This window comes from Dromiciops gliroides, chromosome 3 (assembly GCF_019393635.1).
Source record: "Dromiciops gliroides isolate mDroGli1 chromosome 3, mDroGli1.pri, whole genome shotgun sequence".
NCBI classification, from domain to species: domain Eukaryota; kingdom Metazoa; phylum Chordata; class Mammalia; order Microbiotheria; family Microbiotheriidae; genus Dromiciops; species Dromiciops gliroides.
Window position 1 is genome coordinate 222672903 of NC_057863.1, and position 26984 is coordinate 222699886.

At 39.3% G+C, this 26984-nt stretch overlaps 1 protein-coding gene across 1 annotated transcript in view; it reads right to left on the reverse strand.

Moving 5' to 3' along the window:
• Window positions 1-15933: 15933 nt before the first annotated feature.
• TLR7 (toll like receptor 7) overlaps window positions 15934-26984 on the reverse strand; it is a 35915-nt gene continuing 24864 nt past the window's right edge. The window contains 1 exon segment of the mRNA XM_043995735.1: window positions 15934-20031. Within this exon segment, the coding sequence (XP_043851670.1) occupies window positions 16882-20031 (3150 nt within the window). The 3' untranslated portion in view covers window positions 15934-16881.

The following is a 26984-nucleotide window of genomic DNA, read 5'->3' on the forward strand; positions in this document are numbered from 1 at the left end:
CAGCAGCAAGACAAGAGTCAAGACTATTGGTGATGGTAAATCTTAGTTATACACACACGTATATGTTGTGTTATATGTATGAATGTGCATATGTACATACATATACTGACACATATATTTTTATATATCCACACACATATACAGTTATCTATTTACATATATCAGTTGCCAACATTTATAAATATGCTATTTATTATGATGATTTATAATAACATCTAGTTGTATGTAGTCAATGTGTATGCCTCTCTGGTTCTGCTAATCTTACTTTACATCACTTCATGTATAGTAGATCTTTATTCCCATTCTTCATTTTTTTTTCCATTTTTCACCATGCCATATTCCATTACATTAACATACCATGATTTGGTGACTCAATTCTTTGGACACATAGATTGTTACCAATTTTTCTGCTCTTATCAGTAAAGAAAGCAACAGTGAACATTTTTCTGTAGATAGGTTCTTTTTACATTTTTGTGTCAATTCTTAAGCAATGGATTCCTTGTCTTAAGAGGTGTGATGTGGCCAATTAATAATAATAATAACAATAACAATAAAACAAAATGAAGTTTGCCACATGGATTGACTCTTCCTTTCACTGAACACTTAGAGGGCATTGAGGGGCTATTAATTGGCCTTATTTCAATATTCTTTTTTCTCAGGGAATAGGGAGGGTGGAGGAGAAGGGAGGAATGCCCAGTCAGTGGAGCAGTCGGAACACACACATTTACCAATTAAGTTCACCATCTTATATGGGCTTAGATCATGGTACCCCAAAACAATTACAATAGTAACATCAAAGATCACTGACCACAGATCACTATAACAAATACAATAATAATGAAAAAGTTTGAAATATTGAGAGAATTTCCAAAATGTCACACAGAGACACGATGTGAGTACATACTGATGGAAAAATGGCACTGATAGACACGGGGTTGCCACAAATCTTCAATTTGTAAAAACTGCAATGAAGCAAAGTGCAATAAAATGAGATATGTCTTATATAGTACTTTTCCATTTACGAACTGCTTTTATAATGATTGTTTCACTTGACACATTTAACAGCCCTGACAGAGAGGTTAGAAGAGGGAACTGAGGCTGATTTGTTCTAAGTCACATAGTTTGTTAGTGGCAGAACAGAACCTCAGATACCACCAGTCTTTGGACTCATAGTCCTGTGCTCTTTCCAGAATGTCACTTTGCAAACTCAAAGAGGTGAACCTAGATGAGAAGCCAGCTGGACAGAGCTGTATAGAGCAGTGGCTTGATGAACAGACACAGCTTTTCTACTTGTTCTTTCTCCACCAGTCCCTTAAGAACGTTGAAGGGAGGCAGCCAGGGCTACCCAATGTCAATTAATCTCTACACCTGAGACGCATTCAGCTCATTGAATGTTACCCAGAGGGGACAGCTAGGTGGCACATGGATAAAACACCGGCCCTGAATTCAGGAGGACCTGAGTTCAAATCTGGCCTCAGAGACTTGACACTTACTAGCTGTGTGACCCTGGGCAAGTCACTTAACCCTCATTGTCCCACCAAAAAAATAAAAAGTTGCACAAAGAGATGGGCAGACAAGCAACCTGTATACATTACTCTATGTCTTCTAGGTACTTATGGAAACTGTGGCCTTCTATTTTCCCTCTGCCATTACTGCAGGAGTTAAACTGAATGGGGAACATAGGTCACAGGGTAGATTTATTGCCAGTACGATAGGTAACTTGCCCCCTCGTTTGGAGGCTGAAATAGCAGACCTCAACAGCAGTTAATTATCTGACATAGCTGATAGTTCAGCCTATTTAAAGGTTGAACCCTCTAACCCAGGGAAAGTTTCAGAGTCCTTTATGCTTTGAGAATTTCTGCAATGTAGCCATGTATATAGAAGAACACAGAAGTATAATGGAGAAACCTCAAACAAAATAAATAGAAATATATGAAAAAAAAGATAAAGTGGAATGTTAGTAGTATTGCAGATTAATAGAAACTTTGGAAAATAACATGACAATATAAAATAAGAATCACAAAACCAACCAGGGTCACACAGCTAGTAAGTGTCAAGTCTCTGAGGCCAGATTTGAACTCAGGTCCTCCTGAATTCAGGGCCGGTGTTTTATCCATGTGCCACCTAGCTGTCCCCTCTGGGTAACATTCAATGAGCTGAATGCGTCTCAGGTGTAGAGATTAATTGACATTGGGTAGCCCTGGCTGCCTCCCTTCAACGTTCTTAAGGGACTGGTGGAGAAAGAACAAGTAGAAAAGCTGTGTCTGTTCATCAAGCCACTGCTCTATACAGCTCTGTCCAGCTGGCTTCTCATCTAGGTTCACCTCCTTGAGTTTGCAAAGTGACATTCTGGAAAGAGCACAGGACTATGAGTCCAAAGACTGGTGGTATCTGAGGTTCTGTTCTGCCACTAACAAACTATGTGACTTAGAACAAATCAGCCTCAGTTCCCTCTTCTAACCTCTCTGTCAGGGCTGTTAAATGTGTCAAGTGAAACAATCATTATAAAAGCAGTTCGTAAATGGAAAAGTACTATATAAGACATATCTCATTTTATTGCACTTTGCTTCATTGCAGTTTTTACAAATTGAAGATTTGTGGCAACCCCGTGTCTATCAGTGCCATTTTTCCATCAGTATGTACTCACATCGTGTCTCTGTGTGACATTTTGGAAATTCTCTCAATATTTCAAACTTTTTCATTATTATTGTATTTGTTATAGTGATCTGTGGTCAGTGATCTTTGATGTTACTATTGTAATTGTTTTGGGGTACCATGATCTAAGCCCATATAAGATGGTGAACTTAATTGGTAAATGTGTGTGTTCCGACTGCTCCACTGACTGGGCATTCCTCCCTTCTCCTCCACCCTCCCTATTCCCTGAGAAAAAAGAATATTGAAATAAGGCCAATTAATAGCCCCTCAATGCCCTCTAAGTGTTCAGTGAAAGGAAGAGTCAATCCATGTGGCAAACTTCATTTTGTTTTATTGTTATTGTTATTATTATTATTAATTGGCGGGGCAGTAAAGGTTAAGTGATTTGTCCAGGGTCATACAGCTAGTAAGTGTCAAGTGTCTGAGGCTGGATTTGAACTCAGGTCCTCCTGAATCCAGGGCTGGTGTTTTATCCACTGTGCCACCTAGCTGACCCCATTTTGTCTTATTTTAAGAAATTGACACAGTCACCTCAACCTTCAGCAACCACTGCCCTGATCAATCAGCAGCCATAAAAACTGGGGCAAAATCTTCCACCAGAAAAAAGATCTTGACTCAATGGAGGCTTTTAAATGATGGTTAACATTAAAGTATTTTTAAAATTAAGGTATGTATGTATGTGTGTGTATATATATATATATATATATATATATTTTTTTTTTTTTTGTGGGGCAATGATGGTTAAGTGACTTGCCCATGGTCATACAGCTAGTAAGTGTCAAGCATCAGGTCGGATTTGAACTCAGGTCCTCCTGAATGCAGTGCTGGTGCTTTATCCACTGTGCCACCTAGCTGCCCAGTATGTATATTTTCTTTTTTAAAAAACCATAATACTATTGTCCACTTAATAGAAAACATAACTTTTATGTGCCCTGGTGTTGTGGGAATGTAATGGGATCCCAAGAAACCTGGAAATCCCAACCCCCAAAGAATCCTTAAACTTTCCCAAGGGAAGAGCAGCTTTGCTTTGAAGCTCCAGGTATTGCCGAGCTGAGCACGACCATGGTACATGGATGAGCAATGTCAAGGTCTGCAAGATGATATGCAGGATAAAGATGGATGCCACATAGCCTACTGATACCCCATTGTTCAAAGATCCCCACCCAGGTGTCTTGCCCTTCCCAGTTTCTTGCTTTGTAATTTCCTTCCCTTTGTTTTATAAACATGCAAAGGACCAGGTCTTCTCTGACTCAGGGGCGGGGCAACTTTTCCATAATGATTCTATTCCCCAGCCATATATTCTTCTCTCCTAATAAATCTTTTTATTTTACAAGATTCATGATGAGCCTCCAATTCTTTGGGTGAGGTAGCCCCTAGATCCACATCGCAAGTCCCCCCAACACTAGGAAACAAAAAAATCATATAATTGCAATATTCTCTTTTTTGTGGTGCTGTGGAACCAAACCTGCATTATGTCCAAGGTCAGCATGTACAAATATGAAACATTATTTTTAAGTGGAAGGAATATGGTTCAAAACATGACATTTTTTAAAATTCTGAACTTTACAAACATAAAGAATATTTCAATGTGCAAAGCAGAACACAGAGAGCACAGCACATAAAAGTGAATTACTACTTTAAAAAAAAAGTACAGGGGGGCAGCTAGGTGGCACAGTGGATAAAGCATTGGCCCTGGTTTCAGGAGGACCTGAGTTCAAATCCGACCTCAGACACTTGACACTTAATAGCTGTGTGACCCTGGGCAAGTCACTTAACCTCATTGACACCCCCCCCCAAAAAAAAAACTGCAAAAAAGTGGACCAAAAGTCAGGATATTTTAATAACTTTTCAAAAAATTTTTCTTTATTTTTCACCATTTATGAGATTTGATTTTTCACACATAATATAAATTCATTTCCTATATATACTGTATATGATGCTATGGTATTGTAAATGAAAAACAAAAAAGTAAAGGAGTTATTAAATATTGAAACCCCTTTGTGACTTTTGGCCCACCCTGTACATTCAACCTATTACTTTCAAAAGTCTGTGCTTCCCTTTGAACTTGTCTAAATTCCTCTTTGCACATTTTAAAACAGAACATTCAAATAATGGTCCAATGACTGAGGCATTGTTCTCATACTTTTTTTTTTTTTTTGCAGGGCAATGGGGGTTAAGTGACTTGCCCAGGGTCACACAGCTAGTAAGTGTCAAGTGTCTGATGCCAGATTTGAACTCAAGTCCTCCTGAATCCAGGGCCGGTGCTTTATCCACTGCGCCACCTAGCTGCCCCTATTCTCATACTTTGTTGCTTGTGATTTTAAGACATGAGCTTGAGGGTACAGGAAACATTGGGATGAAAAGTAAGGCTCAGACTAACAGCTGAAATATGAGTAGACTAGTGGTTTTTCTTTTCGAGAAAACTGGAGTTTTCTTGTACTCATTCCCTCACCCAAACCCTGCCCTTCCACATTCTTACTCTACCCTAAATCTGCAAATGCCTGGGTCCATAAAAGATCCTGGTATTCTTTTTTATGGGCTAGTGTGAGGGGAGGTATGTTAGGGGGTAGTACTGAGAAAGTTCAGGGACCAGGACTATAGTAAGGCTGATGGATCTTAATGGGAGACTGAGAATGAATCAAGGAATGGAGTTGGACAGATAAACGTTGACAGATAATCACTGGAAATGTAGGTGTTCATGTATGTGGTTATTTTTGAAAAAATTTTATTCAGCTTACTGTGCTAAATGTTAGCATAATTGAATGAAATATGGGATGGCTCAGAGCTGTAACTAACAATTTTTGTTTCTGTGACTAGATCATAGTGGAAGGGAGAGGAGGAATCACTTAAAGTACCGCCAGAGAGAGGAGAAAGGAAGCTCAACCTGGGACATCATGGGGCCACTACTGAAGGACTGGAAATGCTACCAGTTTAAGTTTTAGTGTTCAGTGGCAAAGGACCAAACTCCCCAGTTATGGCTCTGAGATACCTACATGAAGGAAAATTAGCTCTTTTTTTCTTAGTAAATATTCCTTTATTTAAAGTTTTGAGTTCCAAATTTTATCCCTCCTTCCCTCCCTCCCTTCCACCCTCAATGAGGCAGTAAGCAATCAGATATAGGTTATACATGTGAAAATTAGCCAATTCTTAAGAAATGGCTTGTAGAAATTCGAAAGGTAGAAATTTTTCTAGGACCAGTTGCTAATATATTTTTAGATTTCTTTCTCTTACCACAAACCACTATACTAAATGTTGAAATGTACCTTATGCCTTGCCTTATGCAATCTTTGGTTTCTCTTCCCCTTGAACCATTTTGATGAATGTTGAATGTTGAATGTTTCATGATCATAAATTATACTTCCCTCTGAAATAACTAAAGTTTTATGTATTTTATGTACTTTAATAGAATAAATTCATGGGGAACATCATTCTATTTTTAATAAAGTTATCTTAAATTTCATTGAATCAGAAGACTTTTATAGGTTGCCAAAATTGAACTACTTTTGAATGTGTGAGAAATGAATATTTCTCTCTTATATTTAATAAGTAATTATTGTATTAGGACCAAAGTTTTTCTGCTTTTCTACTTCCTTATCCAGAAACCAACCAGTGTGGGAAATCTCTAAGAGAGATTTCCCCAGGTCTAAATCTAATCAGACAGTAAAAGTAATTCTAATTTTTGGCTAATGGGTGCATTCCTGCTCATCATGTTTGCTCAGACAGGTCAGGGAAAATGTGGATCCTTTCTTTTTGTCAGACAGGTGATATGTAAATTCACCAAGATGTGGGTGATACTGGTCACATATTCCAAGACCCTCATTTTAATATATCCCACCTTTCATTGTATTAACCAATTGATTGCCAAGAACACCTATTCTTTGAATAGCATATAAACTATGAGCCCACCACCATTAGGGTTCTTAGGTCTAAGAGAGATAAACAAATGACCATCCTCCTATTAAGATGCTGACATTATTAATAAAGTGATTAAAATACCCAGAAACTATGTCTCTTGGGATTTTTTAATTGTAACAAATATTATAGAACTTATCAAATAGCTGACAAATGGCAAATTCATTTTTTTCTATTTATAGTAGAGACTAGGGGTTGTGTCGTACAGGATATAATCAAGCTTTTTTTGGAAATCATTCACTCACTGTATACATACAGGTCTACTTTAGTTGAAACTCTGGGGTATTTCCATGACAGATCTGCACAAGGAGATCCATTTTTAAAATGTACAAAAAAAGTTTAATAACCCAGGAAAATATTGACAGATAATACATCATCTTCCAAATGTCACAGTTACCACCATGTTTAAATTCTACCTCCATAAGAAATTGCATGGGTCACTTTTCAAAAAATAATGTAAAGCATGAATGGATAACTTGTATGAAGATTGTTATGGGCCCCTGGGTATCTCAGAACTTTTATGGGATAAATCAAAGAACCTTCTCCTTGAGAAACTAAACCAAAGGACAGACACACCTAAAGAGATAAGTGGTACTGGATTGGGACTGAGTTAGCTCCAGGACCACCACCCTTCATTCCAGTCTCCCCCAACCCACTTCACCCAGGTCCCTACCAGCATCTTCCACTACTCCCCTGCTTCCATTACAAAAATTTCCCATTGGGGAGGGTACAAACTGAATACATGTTCCTTTTTCCATGAGTGATTTGTCTTAAAGAAAAATTGGGGTGTTACTCAGAGAACCCCACAAAGTTCATAGATAGCTTTAAGTTTATGACAATGCAGTTTGACTTTTCCTGGACCGACTTGCAAATTATTCTTGTCAGATGTTGTACCCTGGATGAGAAAAAACATATTTGGGACCTGGCTGTACAAGTGGGTGATGAATTGTGGGTGAAGTGGGTTGGAAATTGGGCTGGGGTTCCTGGAACTACAGTAGTTCCAACTGTGGACCCAAGATGGGACTATCATGATAGAGTAGACAGGGCCTGTAGAAACCACACAATCACTTGCCTTGTTGAGGGAATGAGAAGGGGGATTAAGAAACTGGTCAATTATGAGAAGGTGAAAGAGATTACACAGAGGCCTGATGAAAACCAAGATCTCTTCATAAGTCGCCTTGTGGACTCTGAAAAAAATATTAATCTAGATCCAGAAAGGGATGTAGGAATAACAGTCCTCAATATACATTTTATTGGGGGCGGCTAGGTGGTGCAGTGGATAAAGCACCGGCCCTGGATTCAGGAGTACCTGAGTTCAAATCCAGCCTCAGACACTTGACACTTACCGGCTGTGTGACCCTGGGCAAGTCATTAACCCCCATTGCCCCGCCCCCCAATATATATATATACACACACACACACACACACATATATACATATATGTACATTTTATTAGCCAATCTGCTCCTGACATTAGAAGAAAACTCCAGAAATTAGACTGGGGTCCTCAAACCCCACCCTCACAACTTCTTGATATTGCTTTTTTTTTTTCGGGGCAATGGGGATTAAGTGACTTGCCCAGGGTCACACAGCTAGTAAGTGTCAAGTGTCTGAGGCCCGATTTGAATCCAGGTACTCCTGAATCCAAGGCCGGTGCTTTATCCACTGTGCCACCTAGCTGCCCACCTTGATATTGCTTTTAAGATTTTTTATAACAGGGACCTTGTGTTAGCCAAAGAGAGAGAAAAGAAGGATCATGCCCACTCCATAGAACAAGCCTCACTAATAGCAGCAGCCATCATGTCTGCTATCAGCAGATCTCTGGGTGGCTGAGATCCTGGCAGCTGTGGTAAACTGGGATACTGGAGTGGGGGACACTCCTCAAAGGTGAGACCATCTCCCCTAAATCCTTTTCCCATTGCAGCCCCCAAGAGGTTGATCGAGCAAAAATCCAGCTCCCTGCAGTCCTGGCCGTTGTGGACTTGAAATTCAGGGGGCTGGTGACCAGCCAGCTCTGTTACTGACATCTCTGTGGCCAAGCCCAGGGTCACACTGGACATAGGAGATAAGTCTATGGGTGACACAGGGGCAACCTCTGTCTTACTCTCTCATTCAGGTCCCACTATTCTATCAAAGCAGCAGGTTGTGGAAAGAGGGGGAAGACCCTTTAAATGTAGTCAGACTCTGCCTTTAATATATATGCATGAAGACCACACATTCCATCATCCCTTCCTGGTTTTACTGTCTTCACCTTGGCCTTTAGTGGGACATGATGTCAAGAAAAAGCAAGCATGGGACTATAGCTCAGTGAGAAATTCCTAGCTTATGGGGTCTTAGTTTAATACATAGACCAGAAGAAATAACCTGTAGCTATCTCACAGTTGTTGATACTGCTACTCTTAAAATCTTTCATAGTAGAATAGTTTAAAATTGGAAATTACTTGTAATGATTAAAAGTTGCAAAGAAAAAAAAAAATTTAAGTCCCTAACCATTGAACTGCACTGAATTAAGAATAGCTTTTTTGGCTTTGGTTTGATTACTTAACTCTGGTAAAGCAGGCCACGCCCTATCTTGAATTAAGGCTTGCTGGCCTCTACTGAAGAAAAGAAAAAAAAAACAGCTACTCTTTAACTCTACTCCTTATCTGATAAGTTTCTGAGGTATGGGTAGAAAGCTTTGTGTATATAGTGTAGCACATTCGACTGATTGGGAACACCTGATTGGTAATTGGTTTTGTTTCAAGTTTAAAAAGAAAACAACAATTTTCCTAATATTGTTTTAAGGTATTATGTTTCTAAATTTTCTTATTATGTATAAATTGGTGAACAATTGCATCAACTATAGTGGAAAAGCAATTTCTCTTATATCTGAATGATAGTGAGATGCAGATATAGAAATTCTAGTATAAGAATCTGGCTTTGTCATCTGTCTGCTATTAGTTATGCATTTTAAAACTGAATCAGAAATACCTTAAGTACAACTTATTTGACATGCACTCTTGTCACCTTAAGTCCTTTTTAATTTTTTTTCCCCTGGTCTCTTTTATATTACTGTTAAAGTCTATTCCATCCATGCTCAAGGCTTCAAACTCATGGCAGCTATGGCCAGTGACTGTACATCTCCCACCCTCTGGACCTCACATCTCTTCAGGCCTTCCCCACTTTCCCCCTTCCCTTCCCACTCTGTGATTTCTTTGACCCCGCTCATCTTGAAGCAGTTAAAGAAGAAGAATCTTTGCCCCTTTTCCTTATACATAGAGAAGTGGGGAATGTTATGGGGCCCCTGGGTACCTCAGATGTTTTATGGGATAAATCAAAGAAACTTCTCTTTGAGAAACTAAACCAAAGGACAGACACACTCAAAGAGATAAGTGGCCCTGGATTGGGACTGAGTTAGCTCCAGGACCACCACCTTTCATTCCAGTCTCCCCCACCCCTTAGGGAGATAAGATTAGCTGTGGCTGCTGCCTTTGTGGCATGAGGAGGACAGAGATGGATTGACAAGATCTGGAACTGCCCCTCACCCAACTTCCCCCAGCCACCACCAGTGGGGGATGGTCCTCCCCCAATAAGGGAACTTTCCACAGTCAGATGATCACCCATCGGATCACCTTCAGACCTCTATAAAAGTATCTGCCTGTCTCTTGCTTGGGGAGAAAGGTATCTCAGAGAGCCATAACTCTGTGCCATGCCTTCTCCTCATGAGGAGTCCAAGGGCTTCTCTCTTGGTTTCCTTTTCCTAGCTCCTAAATAAATTATTGTATTCTAATTAGATTTGTGTGCAAGAGGGTGTAATTTTTTTTTTTGCAGGGCAATGAGGGTTAAGTGACTTGCCCAGAGTCACACAGCTAGTAAGAGTCAAGTGTCTGAGACTAGATTTGAACTCAGGTCCTCCTGAATCCAGGGCTGGTGCTTTATCCACTGCACCACCTAGCTTCCCCAGGGTGTAATTCTTTAAAGAGGAATTCCTAAGAATCCCTACCCCAAATCCCCACTCATTTCCCCATAATAAAAATACTGGACTTTTAGGGCAATAGAAAGAGGTTAGATAATGCAGAAAAATGAGAAAAGAATTAACTGGAAAATAGTAAACTGGCCAATTAGAGCTGGAATCAGCTATATCTTAATTAGATCTTTCTTATTATTGCTCCACCCTTGATGCCCCTTCCATTCTAAAGAAGGGCCCTCAGGTGAGCCATGTTCATTCCTTCATTCCTCTTTGCTTTTCTTCTGACCCACTAACTTCTTTCTCTATCATGATCCCAAGTGGGTACCTTCTCTCCTCACCCATTTTTCAATTTTTTTTATAATTTGTTGTCATCCCCCATAAGAAGGTAAACTGCCCAAGGGCAGGGACTGGAATTTTGTTTCTATTTGTTTCCATAATGCTAAGCATAGTGCTTGCACCCAAAAGGCACTTAATAAATGCTTGTCTTGTTATCCAAATCTATGTCAAGTTTTCACTTTTTCCTCGCCCTTCTAATCTTTTAATGACAAGTGTTTCCATTTTACTAAATTGCTTTATGGTACTCCAAACAAGTCTTATATGTAGAACCATTGTAGGTTAGTAATCAAGGTTATTCAACTATTCTATTTGCCCCAGTTACCCTACCACTGAAATCCCTATTAATGGACAGCTAGGTCGCACAGTGGATGAAGTTTCGGAATTGCGGTCAGGAAGACTTATCTTTCTGCGTTCAAATCTGGCCTCAGACACTTAGTAGCTGTGTGACCCTAGACAAGTCACTCCATACTGTTTGCCTCAGTTTCTTCATGTGCAAAATGAGATGGGGAAGAAAATGGCAAACTTTGCCAGCATCTTTGTCAAGAAACCCCCAATGGGGACATGAGGAGTCAGACATGACTGAAAAATGACTGAACAACAACACCCTGCTACTGACTCCTTGTTTAGGGGGGTTTTCTGCCATAAACCTTACTTCTCTTCTCTGAGCAGTTGAATCAGATGATCTATAATTCTCTCTACCATTTGTAGTTACAAGCCCCTGGCTAGAGAGAACACCCTGATAAAAAACCTCAGTGTGAGATCCCAAATTCAGGTCCAAAATTCATTCTGCTCTACTACACTGCCTTCCCCTAGTTCTCAGATGCCTGTGATAAAATAATGGGATTTAGCAGATGCCCAGGGGTCCTACCTGAGAGTTGATTTAGTATTGTTTGAATTGAGTGAGACTGAGAAACTAAGTACCTACTTAAGGGTGATTGGATTCAGACCACACATGGCTGGCCTCTGAGTGACATGTTGTTTTCAGAGGTGGTGTACTACTGACATCAGCAAGAGACCACTCTCAAATAATCAGCTTGAAGGACCTCCCCTTTCAGGGAGGGAGAAAGGAACTAAGAAGAGGAGGTTAGGGCGCTGCCTCTTCCTTTTTTTTGTTGAGGAACTGGTATGGTGGGAGATGGGGAACAGGAGAGCCCCTCTTGGTCATTTGGACATTGGCTTGGTGGTGAGAGATTTCACGTGGGCTGCTAGGAAAAGGCAGGTTTCTTTATCTCTGGCTATATCGAATAGATCCAAGTTAGGATTTCCATGCTATAAGGAATCTGTTCTCAATCTCTCTCTCTCTTCACTAACTTATAATATATATTTTAATAAATCCTTAAAAGCCTAAACTCTTGCTGAATTTATCAATGATTTTAGCCAGCTTCCCCCCCAATCCAAGACTGGGGGGGGGGCAGATTAGGACCCACAATTTGGAATTTAAACAACACATGCCATTGTTCTATTTTCTTCCTTAACAATCAGTCTACATCAGATCATGAGTGTTTGATTAATCATCCACCAAATATAAGACCCTGGAGGACAGGGACTGTTTTTTCATTTTGTTTTTATAGTCCCAGTGACTAGCTTAGTGCCTTGTACATCTTTGTGACCGTATTTTTGGGTCAAAAATATTTTTGGTAAAAATACTGAAGTGGTTTGCCATTTCCCTCTCCAACATTTTGTGTGTGTGTGTGTGTGTGTGTGTGTATTTTTTTTTTTTTTGGTGAGGCAATTGGGGTTAAGTGACTTGCCCAGGATCACACAGCTAGTAAGTGTTAAGTGTCTGAGGCCAGATTTGAACTCAGGTACTCCTGACTCCAGAGCCGGTGCTCTATCCACTGCGCCACCTAGCTGCCCCTCTCAACATATTTTATAGATGAGAAACTGAGACAAAAAGGGTTAAGTAACTTGCCCAGGGTCACATAACTAGTAAATTTCTGAAGCCGTATTTGAACTCAGGTCTTCCTGTCTCCAGACCCACCACTCTAGCCACTGCAACACCCAGCTGTCTTTGCCTTGTACATAGTAGAACCTTAAATAAATGTTGGTTGGATTGGATTGGATCGCCATTGCAATCTAATTTTATTTGTATAATTTCTTAGAAAAGATATATTTTACAATTATATATAATTAGCTTGGGACTAGAACCCAGGTCTTTACTATACCATTCTTTCATCTTCAGAGCCTGAATAAGACTGAGAATTTTTCCATTTTTACTTAGCTTCTGCATCCAAAGCTTTGGACCAATCTAGGAGTGTACAATGGGGATTTTGTTGTTGTATAAAGAACTAAACTCAGAGTTTAAAATATCCTTTTATTTTCTAATTTTAAAGCTCCTAGATTTCTGTTGCTTTGAACTGAATTTTTAAAAATCCATGTGACTTGGGGGCAGCTAGGTGGCGCAGTGTATAGAGCACTGGCCCTGGAGTCAGGAGTACCTGGGTTCAAATCCGGCCTCAGACACTTAACACTTACTAGCTGTGTGACCCTGGGCAAGTCACTTAACCCCAATTGCCTCACTAAAAAAAAAAAAAATCCATGTGACTCTCTAGTCATTTCTGAGGGAAGGTTTTACATGGTCTTTCCCTTGCTGGTATTTCATACTATCAAGATTACTTGGGGCAGCTAGGTGGGGCAGTAGATAAAGCATGGGCCCTGGATTCAGGAAGGACCTGAGTTCAAATCCCACCTTGGACATTTGACACTTGACACTTACTATCTGTGTAACCCTGGGCAAGTCATTTAACCCTAATTGCCCCACCAAAAAAATACCAAAAACCAAAAAAAGATTACTCTTTAGGATTCAAAGTAGAATAAGATAGGGGACCAAATGTTGATAACTAGTGTTTTTTCAATAACTCTCATTTGATTGTTACATATACACCTATATGTATACACATAGAGTGGTATTTTATTTAATGCCACCATCTTTAGGGATTTATTGAACTTATACTGAACTCCTTTTGAGTACTCAGTCCCATTGATGTTCAATTTCTTAACTGTGAAAAGAGCTTTTGTTGACTTAGCAAGAATTCTAATGATTCCACTAAGAGTCCACTTTGTAAGAATTAAAATGATATTCTTTTTTTTCTTTTTCTATTGCTTCATAAAGATTATGCAATTTACAACTATTTGACAGTAGCAGTAAAGTGAATTAAGCTTTCAAAAACTGATGTCTTATTGATTTGTATGTGTTTGGAAGTAGTTCTCTCCCCAGAATGTCAAAAACAAGGTATATAAATGTCCCATCTATCCCATTTTTTGGTGTTGCTCTGAGGAATGGATTCGATGTTATTCAAGTATGCCTTTCCTATTTTTGTTACCATGCTAATTCTTCTAAAGAGGTCAGGACCTTTTGTTTGAAAGGTTCTGGCTTCCAACATAAAATTTATACTCTTCAGATCATTTGAATTTATCTGATGTCAGTTTTATTTTGTCATGTTGGATCAATGTATTAGCTACATCCAAATTTTTCCTTTTGTATTGACTTGATAATGGCTAGAATTTAACTGGTGTTCTAAGGTTTATAAAGCACTTTATAGCTGTTATTTTGTTACATACATTTATTTCTATTTCATCTTCACAATTGCCCTGTGAGGAAAGTACAACATAGGAAAATTAGATAAGAATCACATAGAATAGTAAACTACTTATTGCAATCCCCATTTTATAGATAAAGAAACAAAGGTTCTGAACAATTAAGTCATGTGCCCATGATCACAAAAGGTAAAATTTGAACTCAGAATTCTTGGGACTTCAGGTCCAAACATTCACTGTGCTCTACTATCTCAGATGATGTTTTCCAATTTTCTTCCTTAATAATCAATATCTATCAGATCATGAGTGTTTGATTAATCAGCCATAGACTATAAGCTCCTGGAAGACAGGGGCTATTTTTCATTTTGTCTTTGTCGTCCCAGTGCTTTGCTTAGTGCCTTGTACATAGTAACAATTAAATGTTGGTTATATTGCATTGGAATGCCATTGTAAGCTAATTTGTTTATTTGTATAATTTCTTAGAAAAAATATATTTTAAAATTATGCATAATTAGTTTGGGACTAGAACTCAGGTCTTTACCATACCATTCTTTCATCTTCAGAGCCTGATTAAGACCAAGAACTTTTTTCATTCTTACTTATGTATCCAAAGCATTGGACCTATCTAGGAGTGTACAATGAAGACCTTTGTTATAAAAAGAAGTAAAAAAAAAAAAAGAAAGAAGTAAATCCAGAGTTTAAAATATTCTTTTATTTTCTCATTTAAAAGGTTATCAGATATCAGTTGTTTTGAACTACATTTTTTAAAAATCCATGTGCATGGGCATCTTGGTATTCTGCCTATAACAATGTCCTTGGCCTCCCACTCAGGGTTGGAAGACTAAAAGAGTCCCTTTCCATTTGACAGAATCCTTGGTACTCACAAATATACCACATTAGTTATCTAAACAGTATTGATAATAGGCCTTTGGAGAGAGCAGTTTTTACTATGTGTACAATATGTGGCAGCCCAGATAAAAATAATTGACAGGCAGATTAATCAAAGATGAAGCACATTACTTTGAGAAACAGTTGAACAGTGTCAGAAAATTTTCCATTTTAGCCCAGCCTGATTCCATTAAGCATAGGGTTGTTGCTCATTATATTTCCATGAAACTCTGCATCAGATCATAAGGGGAAAGAAAGCAGAGAAGTAGCAGCCACTCAGGCCACTGGGACCAGAGACTGTGTCTATAGAAGGCAGAATCAACTGGTCAAGAAATCATTGAACCCAGAAGGCTACTCAGGGCTAAATGGCTCTTTGCTTGACCTCTTTTAAAAAAATGAATTCCTGGAGTTTCACTGTTTTGGTATCCTGTAGACACAGCCAACATGGCACAGTAGTTAGGGCACTGGACCTAGAGCCAGAAAGATCTGAGTTCAGGTGCAGCTTTAGACAATTTCAGTGCATAGCACAGTGCCCAACATAGTAGACATTTTTTTTTTTTTTTTAGTGAGGCAATTGGGGTTAAGTGACTTGCCCAGGGTCACACAGCTAGTAAGTGTTAAGTGTCTGAGGCCGGATTTGAACTCGGGTACTCCTGACTCCAGGGCCAGTGCTCTATCCACTGCGCCACCTAGCTGCCCCAATAGTAGACATTTAATAAATGATTATTGATTGATTGATTGGCTTTATGACAACCTTTATATGCCACAATTGCCTCATCGATACAATGGAGATAATAATAACACTTCACAGGATTATTGTAAGGAAAAATCAGATATAATTTATAAAGCTCTTTGCAATATTAATTCTGGCTATAATTTAAACTGTAGACTCAAGTGCTTATTGTGTAGAGAGTAAGAGTCTTCTGGATTTTGCAAGTCACTGATGTAATTTGATTCAAAGCAGAATTATCATCGTTGTGGAAGGAATAGAACTCTGGATTTCTGACTCTTCCATCCTTCTCATAGTATCTTGCATAAGGTACCTGGATCATGGGGTCACAGAGTTAGAGGTAGAAGATGACTGAGAAACCATCTAGTCCAACCCCTTCAATTTACAGATGAGGAAACTGAGGCCCAAGAACGTTAAGAGATTTGAAAAAAGAGAGATTTGGCCAAAGTCACATAGATATAACCATTAGAAGTGGGATTTTAAACTCAGAACTTTTGACCAAAGTCAGTGTTCCTCATACGCCTTGAGGAACTGAGACGATTTGGAGCCAAAGGAAAACTTCATTAGCCAAAAGTTCAGGACAAAAATTGTGACAGAAGATCAAGAAGTAAAAGAAACAAGAGAAATTGGAGGTGGACGATTTGAAAGCGACAGAGAATACTATTTATTCACTTACACCCCAAGTGTCTTCTTTGGTGGCTCCCACGTGGCTGAGATAATATATTCATATGATCTTATGTGCATATGTTCTTAGGAGATTGCTCAACACTATCTGGGTACAACTTTGATAAGAATCTGGTAATGGGACATTCTCCTCACGTCCCATATGAAACATGGATCACTCTTTCCACAGAGTGGTTTGTGAAGAGGAGAGCTAAGGAGTCTCCTTAAACACTTTACTGTAGACTGTATCATTGTCAGTGGCTATGGCATTTTTCAGACACTGCCAGAAGTAAGGATGAGCCTGGGGGTTGGTGGGCCACTCAAGTATAGAGCTCTTGCACAATCTTTTTCTGAGTTGGAGGTACTTAGATCTCTGAAGAGTTTTTTCAAGAAATATCAGAATAATCACATCTAGTTTTTCTTCCATGAGCCTTTGATGTGATAAGTAAAATGCTGTCTTAAAATTCCCTGATTTGACATAGGCATTTGTCATCACAAATATTGTTTTTTTGCTTAGTTGTATACTCTGGGCAAGGTTTTCTAAAACTGGTTTTCCTGGCAACCAATCTCGTTCTTCAAGGCATAAATTGAATTGCTTATCTCCTCGGTTTTCGATGTTTTCCACCAGCTCTTTGAAAACCCATTCCTCCACCTTTGGATCTTTGGTATCATAAATAATAAAAGCATCATAGCAAAAATGGGGTGAAACCAGGCGTTGATACCCCTTTAATTTGGCTTTACAGAAGTGATAGCTATACCACACATCCCAGAAATACAGATGGCTAGTTACTGGGACAACCATCAGAAAAAGAATGAAGAATACTGAGACTGAATACAGAATGAAATTAACCAAATCCAACTCACAGGTATATAAATTGAGTGAAATCAAACTCTGGCCTTTGTGTGCTCCTGGTCCTGCACAGGTCACTTCAGTGGCCAAATTAGGAATAGTGACCTCTGTTTGGTTAATCCACCACACCAACCATACAGCATCGCAGTTACACAAAAAGTGATTGCCATGTAAAAGCAGCATCTCCAGCTTGTCAAGGACATTTTTGGGGAAGCTGGACTTCTGAATGATGCTAAGTTTATTTGAACTAAGGTCTAGATATCTCAACTGAAAAGCATCCTGGAGAAAATTCTTTGTCAGGCGATGGATGTAGTTATGACTAAGTATCAGTTTCTTGAGACTTTTGGAACAATTGGATAATACTTCAGGAACGATGGTCAGGTGGTTGTAACTGAGATCCAGCGTTTCTAGATTCTTAAGACAAATGAGCTTTCCCCAGTTGAAAGACTTAAGATTATTTTTGGACAAGAAGAGGGTCTTCAGATTTGGAGGCATGCCCTCAAAAACTCCAGGAGGCAAAAAACTAAGGGAATTCTCAGAAATATCCAACACCTCCAGCTCGGTCAGATTCCTGAAAAACTTCAAATATCGGTTATCACCATCTCTCCATAAAACATCTAAGTGGTTTCCTCGGAATTCCAGAATCCTTAAAGAATCACTTGCCATTTCTGTACTGGTGGAGGTGGAGATATCATTCCCATTCATCATCAATTTCTTCAAAACAGGAAGGTTCTTGGTGAAATTAAGCATGTGAGTGATCCCTTCTGACTGAAAGTAGTGACTATTACCACTAATATCTAGAATTTCTAGTTCCTGCAGCTCCTGAAAAGCTGTTGGGTACAGCAAATCAAGTTTATTGTTAGAAAAATCCAGGTATTTCAATTTCACTAGAGGTTGGAATTCACTGCCATTGAGAGTCTGGCTAATGCTATTTCCTGATAAATTCAGGCACTTCACGAAAGAAAGATCCTGAAAATCACTGGACTTGACAAAAAATATATTATTTCTGCTTAAATCCAGGGTTTTTCCATATGACTCACAGATATTTTGGATTGGTGAAAAGGAAGGCTTCACTTTGCTTTTAAACATGCAACTTCGGGCAAAGTCATCATATCTGAAATAATGTATGGATTCAAATACTTGGGAAACACGGAACTCCATAGAAGTCCTGGTCATTGAACAAAATCCATTTTGACTTGGCTCTCCAGAAGGAGATATTTTATTAACAGAAAGATCAATGTTTTTCAAAGCTTGGAATTCTTTGAATGCACCCAGGTCAGCAATTTTGATAAAGTTAGTGCCAAGATCTAACACTTCAAGCTGTGGGAGTTTCTTTAAGTAGTAGAGGTTGAAACTTTTTAGTTCCTTGAAGACATAACCTTTGAGCCTTAAGATTTTCAGATTTTTCAGGGAAGCAAATGCTTTTGACAAGTTCAAATAAGCACGGTAGATCTGTGGCTCATAATTGAAAGACAAATCCAGTCTTATAAGACTCACAAGAGATTTCAGAAACTTGGCATCTCCGATTTCTTTTGCCAGGAAGTTTTGGGAAAGGTCAAGTTCTTCCAGTTTGTTAGTGTTTTTAAACCAACTCCTAGGTATATGCTGGAGTGAATTACTATGGAGGCGCAAAAATTTCAATTCGGTTAAGGAATCAAAAGCATCCTTATCGATCACTAATGCACTATTATTTGGACAAGGGATACAAGGAAAGGGAACATTGAAACAACGAGGGCAATTTCCACTTAAGTCAAGAATTTGTAATTGATGGAGGTTTTGAAAATCATCCTTTTCAATTCTTTGGATAATATTGTTATAAAGGTAGAGCTCTGTTAAACTGGATGGTAAAATTCTGGGAACGGTAGTTAAATTGTCATCCTTTAGAGATAATATTGTTAAATTCCTCAGACTCTGGAAGGCATCTTTTTCTATAAAAAAAGAAACATTGCAAGGATTACGGAAATAACAATTTTGGCCCAGGTACAGTATTTCTAGGTTGACCAAATCAGTCAGATTCTCTTTGGTGATGGAAAAGATGTTGTTTGCTTCAAGACTCAGCAGCTGTAAGCCTGAAGGAAGGCCCAAAGGTATTTCAGAGAGTTGATTTGCATCCAAGTACAGTGACTTCAAATTAGTAAGATTTCTAAAGCTGCCAAAGTCAATACTTGGCCTGTGGGTACATATGTTGTCTTTTGGCCCTAGTCGGACAGGAACACAATTGCATCGGAAATCAATTTCCACCAGATTTTTCAGACCATCAAAGGAGTTTGGGGAAATTTTTGGTATGTGATTGATGGTAAGGGTTAAGTTGGTTGTATTATAAGGAATTCCTTTGGGGATTTCTAGGAGATGTTTATCGGTGCAATTGACCATCACGCTGCGTTCTGTAATGTTCTGGGTGACGCTACAAGGCAAGGTCTTAGGAAACCATCTAGCTCCAGGAAGTTTGCACCATATGAACAGGTAAAAAAGAATAAGGAATGGTCTGTATAGTTCCCGCATGAGGAATATCTGAAAGAATAACAGAAGGAGAGAGCTAGCAAAGAATAGATTCTGTGCATATCCTAGAGAGATGTGAAATTAATTTCCATTGATTACATTCATTTTATCAATAAAGATTTTAACCAAACAGTTCCCATCCTCAAAACCTCTAAGCCTTTATAGTGATAGCACATTCAAGTTGAAAAATTGTTGAGAACTCTTTCCATTTTGGTACTCTCTTCTCTCTAGGTTTTTCAGACACCATTCTCTCTTGGTTCTCCTCCAACCTATCTAGCTACTCCTCTGTCTCCTTTGCTGGATCCATCTCCAGATCATGACCTCTAACCATAGCTGTCCCTAGTGGTTCTATTCTGGGCCCACTTCTCCCTCTGTACTATTTCACTTGGTGATCTCATCAGCTCCCAAGATTTAATTATCATCTCTGTGCTGATGATTCTCAAAATTACCTAACCTACCTCAGCTGTTCTGCTAACCTCCAATCTCATATCTCCCACTGCCTTTCAGACCTCTCATAATGACATCTTAAATCCAATTTAGACAACATGAAACTCATTATCTTTCCCCCTAAGCTGTCTTCACCTTCTACTTTCCATATTATTATAGAAGGCAACATCAGGTGCCTAATCCTTTAGGCTCTCAAGCTAGGAAGTATCTTAGATTCTTCACCATGTCTCACCCCACCCATATCCAATCTTTTGCCAAAACATGTTGATTTTCCCTTTGCAATATCTCTTGTATATGTCCCCTTCCCTCTTCTGACTCTACCATTGCTCCAGTGTGGTCCTTCATTACCTCATGCTGTTGCAATCACTGGTAAGTCTACCCACTCCAAGTTTCTCCCCCTGCCCCCAATCCATCCTCCATTCAGACACTAAAGTGATTTTCCTAAAACACAGGTCTGACCATGTCACCCTCCAACTCAATAAACTCCATTGGCTCCCTTTTGGCTCCATGATCAAACACAAAATCCTGTGTTCAGCCTTCAAAGGCCTCTCATACCTTTTTGAGTCTTCTCATGTCTTTCTCCATGCCATGTACTCTTGGATCCAGTGACACTGACTTTTTAGCTCTTCCATGAGCATGATGCTTCATCTATCTGTTCCAGGTATTTTCTCTGACTATACCACATCCTTGGAATATTCTCCCTTTGCTTTCCCTCTTCATCTCTGCCACCCAACTTCCCTGGTTTCCTTCATGTATGAACTAAAATCCCCCCTCATACAAGAAGCCTTTCCCAACTCTTCTTAATTCCAGCACCTTCACTCTGTTAATGATTCTGATTTATCCTGTACATAGCTACCATTAGATTGTGAGCACCTTGATGGTGAATACTGTCTTTTGTCTCTTAGCAGGTGCTTAATAAATGTATATTGTTGCTTGAATTCTGGTTTTAAATATGGACAGTCTCAGATAATACCTTGGTGCCATTTTAGGTGCTTCACCAGTCTATTATTTATACAGCTAGGTTCCTATTAGTTCAGTTGATGAATGGGGTGAAATAATAACAGTATTTGAATTTTTGTTAAATATTTCCATTGGGCTGGAACCAATTACCTTATTATGTATGTGTATGTGTATGTGTATGTGCATGTGCATGTGCATGTGTATGTGTGTATATATATATATATATTATCTATATCTCCAAAAAGTATAAATTCAAATAATTATGAACTCTTCATGGTATTCATTATTCTTATCAATTGGAACCTAGCTATACCTGAAATTCTACCATTAGCATTTCATTTCTTTGGGGTATTTTTTTGAGGGAGGGGAAGGAAAGGGCACATTAGTGTAGGAATCTCCTGGTGTGGAAACTTCTTTTGCCAATTATCCTAAGCTATAAAGATATCTCCCAGTGTGGAAATACCTTTCATCAATGTAAATTGACAATTTCTCTGCAATTTACAGTCTTAGTTGCTTAGAGCAATGATCATTTACTTAGTATGTGTTGAGGCAGTGTTTCAACTTTACAGATCAGGAAATCAAAACCTAGGGAGGTAAAAGCCTTTTGATTAGGTCATCCAAGTAGGAAACTTCAGAGGGAAGACTTCAACCAAGATCCTGTCACTTCAGTGAGCCCCCTATTCACTGTAACACAACTGCCTTTAATGAGTGAAGATGGGATTGAAATCCAGACATCTCTCTTTTATTTCATTTTTATTTTTTAATTTATGGAATAAAATCAGCATTTCCATAACTAGTATAATAAAAAAGATGATTGCACATGAAGCTGCAAATCTATTATGTACAACTTGCTATTCTGGACTTCTGACATATAAATCCAATGGTCTTTCCAGTATTCTATGTGAGTACCGAGACCCATGCCTTAATATCTTTGAATCAAGTAAGGTTAATATGTTACCTTTGGAAGGGAGAACACATGAAGCAGTATTCAATCAGTGGTTAACAACTGGCTTGGATTAGTTTATCAGATCTTTTCCAAGAAGTAAGTGTAGATAGGAGAAAATGAAACAGGCAATAGTAGATCATTATTGGTAAAGATGAGGTAGGAGGGAGAGCCAAGGAAGTGCCTAAGGAGGAGGGGAATTGACTGTACTTGAATGGAAGGGGGAACATCTAAGTAGAAAGAGACAGTTCAAGAGCTGTGTGTACCCTTTGGGGAAGGAACAGAGATCAGGCAAGAAGAAACTAAGAATGGAAGCTTGATGAAAACAAAATTGCTTCCTTCATAACTTTTCACAGAGTTCTCCCTGGCTTGAGGTTGGTTGAAAGTTCTATTTTGTAATTTACTCTCATGATTTTCATAAATATTTTACTTCCTAATAGTGTCTGGAAAGGAAAAAGTTGTGGCTACCTAAGATTTTTGGTTTGATTGCTTTCTCTTTTTTAAATGAGTGAAATTAGTCAGTTATACAAAAGCGAGGGATTCTATGAGGTAGTTGAGATGGAGTGTGTTCCAAAAGTAGGGGGAAGCACCTGCATTAGCTGATGCAATGTGAAATGTACTGTATACAAAATAACAGCAAAACTGCAAGATGATCTGCTGTGAATGACTTGATTATTTTCATCAATGCAATGATCCAAGACACCTCTGAAGGTCTTATGAAAAATGCAGTCCATTTACAGAGAGAGAACTGATGGTGTCTGAATACAGATTGAAGCATATTTTTTTTATTAGTTACTTTATCTGAAGTTTTGTTTTTGTCTGTTTTCTTTCACAACCTAGCTAATGTAGAAATGTTTTGCATGACTGCACAAGTATAGCATATATTGAATTGCTTGAGTTCTTGGTGGGGAGGGAGGAAGAGAATTTGGAACACAAAGTTTAAAAAAGAATTGATATAAAAAATTATACTTACATGTAATTTTGGAAAAATAAAATTCCAAATAAATAAAACAAAAGTAGGGGAAAGCCAGAGGTAGGAGATGGAATGAAGAGCATGGAAATGGAAATAGAAATAATAACAATAATAATAATAGTAATAATAGGGTTGTTGTTGTTTGGTTGTTCTGTAGTGTCTGACTTTTCATAATTCCATGGACTATGTCCATAGGGTTTTCTGGGCAAAGATACTAAAGTGATTTCTCCAGCGTGTCTTCATCTTACAGATGAGGAGCTAAGGCAAATAGAGGTTAAATGACTTGCCAAGAATCACACAGCTAGTAAGTATCAGCTTGGGTCTGAACTCAGATCTTCCTGACTCCAGGCCCAGTGCTCTATCCACTATGCCACCTAGCTGCCCATGACTGGCAAGGTAGTGAGAGCCATATTATGGAGGGCTTTGAATATCATGTTGAGGTACTTGCATTTTGTACTGGAAGTAAGAAGAAACAATGGAAGTTTTTTGTTTAAGTATTCAGAGAAAACTCACCATTACCTTCCACATCTATCTACCTAAACAGGTTTAGGATTTAGATCAACCAGTCACCCCAAACATCCTTTTTGTTCCCTGATGAGGTTAGTAGTTATGATAGTGTTTCCCACCCCAATTATATGTGTATTCTGTTACCCTTATTTTGCCACAGACAAAAAGTATCCTGCAAATATAAATTTAGAAATGTGCTTTAAGGTTTCAAATTTTTGTAGTGACTGATTACTCATTGACGAGTGCCTGGATGTGATATTCAGTCTGATAGAAGTAGAGGGTGGTAAGTAAAATGAAATAAAATTTAATTAAGAAAACAAAAATTAGAAAGGATGGCTTAATCCAGGCTGGGTATGATACTTTGAGGAAAAGGGAAAACTTCACTGGTCCAAGGAAGTCACTCAAAAATAAGATTTAATCACTGGGAGAAAGGGGCATTTTTCCAGTACAGTAAAGGTAAAGACCTTCACAAAGGTAACTTGCTAAAGAGCTTGTAGAAAGATTCCAGGGCAGCTAGGTGGTGCAGTGAGTGAATAGAGTAAAGAGCCTGAAGTCAGGAAGATTCATATTCCTGAGTTCAAATCCAGCCTCATTCTGAGAAAATAATTATTAGTGGTAGATTTCTGGGAGAAATCCAGTTGTGTCAGTGTAAACTGTTCCCTTCCTCAGTCTGGGATGAGACTTCATCTTAACAAAAGGAATGCAGATTGACCTTTCTGATTAGCTAGGGAAGGAAACACACCTTGACCACCCCCTAAGTCAAGTCAATCAATGGAGCTGAATGATGCTAACCAATTAGCTTAGATCAATGTGTGGTGACCCACCTCTACCTGAAAGAGGATAAAAATCCCTGAGGACAAGAGGGTCTCTTTCTTCCGCTCTTCTCTTACTCTCTTACCCTGGCCTCACTCTCCCAGGCCCCTTCCTGGAACTCTTCATGCTGAGTATGTAACTGTTCAGGCCTATAAGGCCTGTAATTAGTGGGGAAGTCAGTCAGACATGTGGTCAATACTTTAGGAATATATGATATTAATTAATAATAAATGTTTACTGCTAAAACTGGTACAATAGCCTTTAATTTATAAGTAGCAATATTTTAGGAAATCCCAGCCTAGTCCCACAATATTTCAAATAACACAGGCAGCTAGGTGGTGCAGTGAATGGATAGAGTACAGAGCCTGGAGTCAGCAAGATTCATCTTCCTGAGTTCAAATCCAGCCTCAGTCACTTACTAGGTGTATAACCCTGGGCAAGTCACTTAATGCTGTTTGCCTCAGTTTCCTCATCTTTGCCAAGAAAAACCCAAATGGGGTCACAAAAAGTCAGACACCATTGAAAAATAACAACAACCAGGAAGATATTGTAGAATTACATAGGAGTAATTCTTCTCTGGGTCTGCATTGGAATCCTTTACAGATTCATAGGCCTGGGAAGGACCCAGGATTTACCTCAATGCCATAAGGGAGATCAGGGTAAGACTTTAATAGAGGATGTTTAAAATAATGAAAAAAATGAAATGGTCTCTAACCTTGTTTCTAGTTTTGTGATTCAAAATGTGAGAACTGGAATGGATTTTAAAAGTCATCCAATCTGGGGGTGGTGGGGTGGTGGTGGTGGTGGGGTGTAGAACAAAGATGAAGTCAGGATGATACATTTTTCTAACCTAAGAAAACTTAGGAGGTTGTTAGGAAAGGTCTATGACACCAGGGTGGAGGCCTGTCTAGAGTGTATGTGGCAGCAGCAGTAGTAGCATCTTTGGGAGTTCTCAGCCCAGAGATGCTAAGGGTGTCAGACAACTGTTCAGAAAGAGATTATGGGGGGCTCTTTGCTGGCACTGGGTACAGAGGGAGCAGACTGACAACTCTATTGCCCAGACAGAGTTCTGGGTTGGACTCCAGAGTGGAGAGGAGCATTGAGTGTCGATCACAAGGAGGCAGGGGCTGTGGTCACAGTTCCAAGGCAAAGAGGAGGTCTAGGATGTGCAAATGCAGGAAAGCAAAAGACCTGCTCACAGTTCCAGAACCAAAAGGAGTGCTAGAGCTTGTGGCTGCAAGGGACCAGTAGCCCTTCCTGGGTAAAAACCAGAGTGCAGACCAGGAGGGCAGTGACCACATCTTTCTCCAGATCATACCACCATGAAAACACCAAAAACTTGCAGACCCCCTCCCCCTCCAAAAATAGCTCTGAAAAAGCAGCAGGAAAAAGCCTGACACTTGGTATAGTGCTTCCCCAATCCAAGGTGAGGAGAGCCCAATTTTAACATAAAATTCAAAGTTAAGAAATAGGCTGGGGGACAGCTAGGTGGTGCAGTGGATAAGCACTGGCCCTGGAGTCAGGAGGACCTGAGTTCAAATCCGGCCTCAGACACTTAACACTTACTAGCTGTGTGACCCTGGCCAAGTCACTTAACCCCCATTGCCTGACCTAAAAAAAAAAAGAAAGAAATAGGCTGGAAAAATGAGCATACAACAATGACAGAAAAGAATCAGACCATAAAAAGCTACTCTGGTGGCAGGGAAGACCAAGACATAAACTCAGAAGAAAACAATAGTGTTAAACAAGCTTCAAATAAAACTTCAAAGTAAAATACTAATTGGACCCAAGCCCAACAAGAATTGCTGGAATAATTTTAAAAAGAGAGATATGGAAGATGGCGGAGGAAAGGCAGTGAGCTCCTGAACTCATGACACGATCACTCCAATAAACATCAAATAATGCCATAGGAAAATGCCCGGAGCAGCAAAACTCACAGAAGAATGTGCTGAAATCATCTTCTAACCAAGAATGGCTTGGAAGGTCAGAAGGAGGGAGCTGCTGTGCTGATACAGGAGTAGAGCCCAACCCCACAGTCACCCTGACAGAGATCCATTCCCAGGAAGGCCTCACCAGAGAAGTAGACCCCCAGAACCTCTGAATCAGCTGAAGTGCCAGTGTTGTCTGGAACTAAGCTCACAGTCTGGTGAGAGGGCTGAGCCCTGGACAGGGGGAAGACTACAGGGGTCTATGCTGGTGCTAATGCAGAACTTGGATTTTACACCCCTGCTGAGAACCAGGAGGTAGGCTCGAGTAGCAGTGGCCCAGGTGGGGGAGGGGCACAGGCTCGTAGGAGCTAACAACCACAACACACAAAGCTGG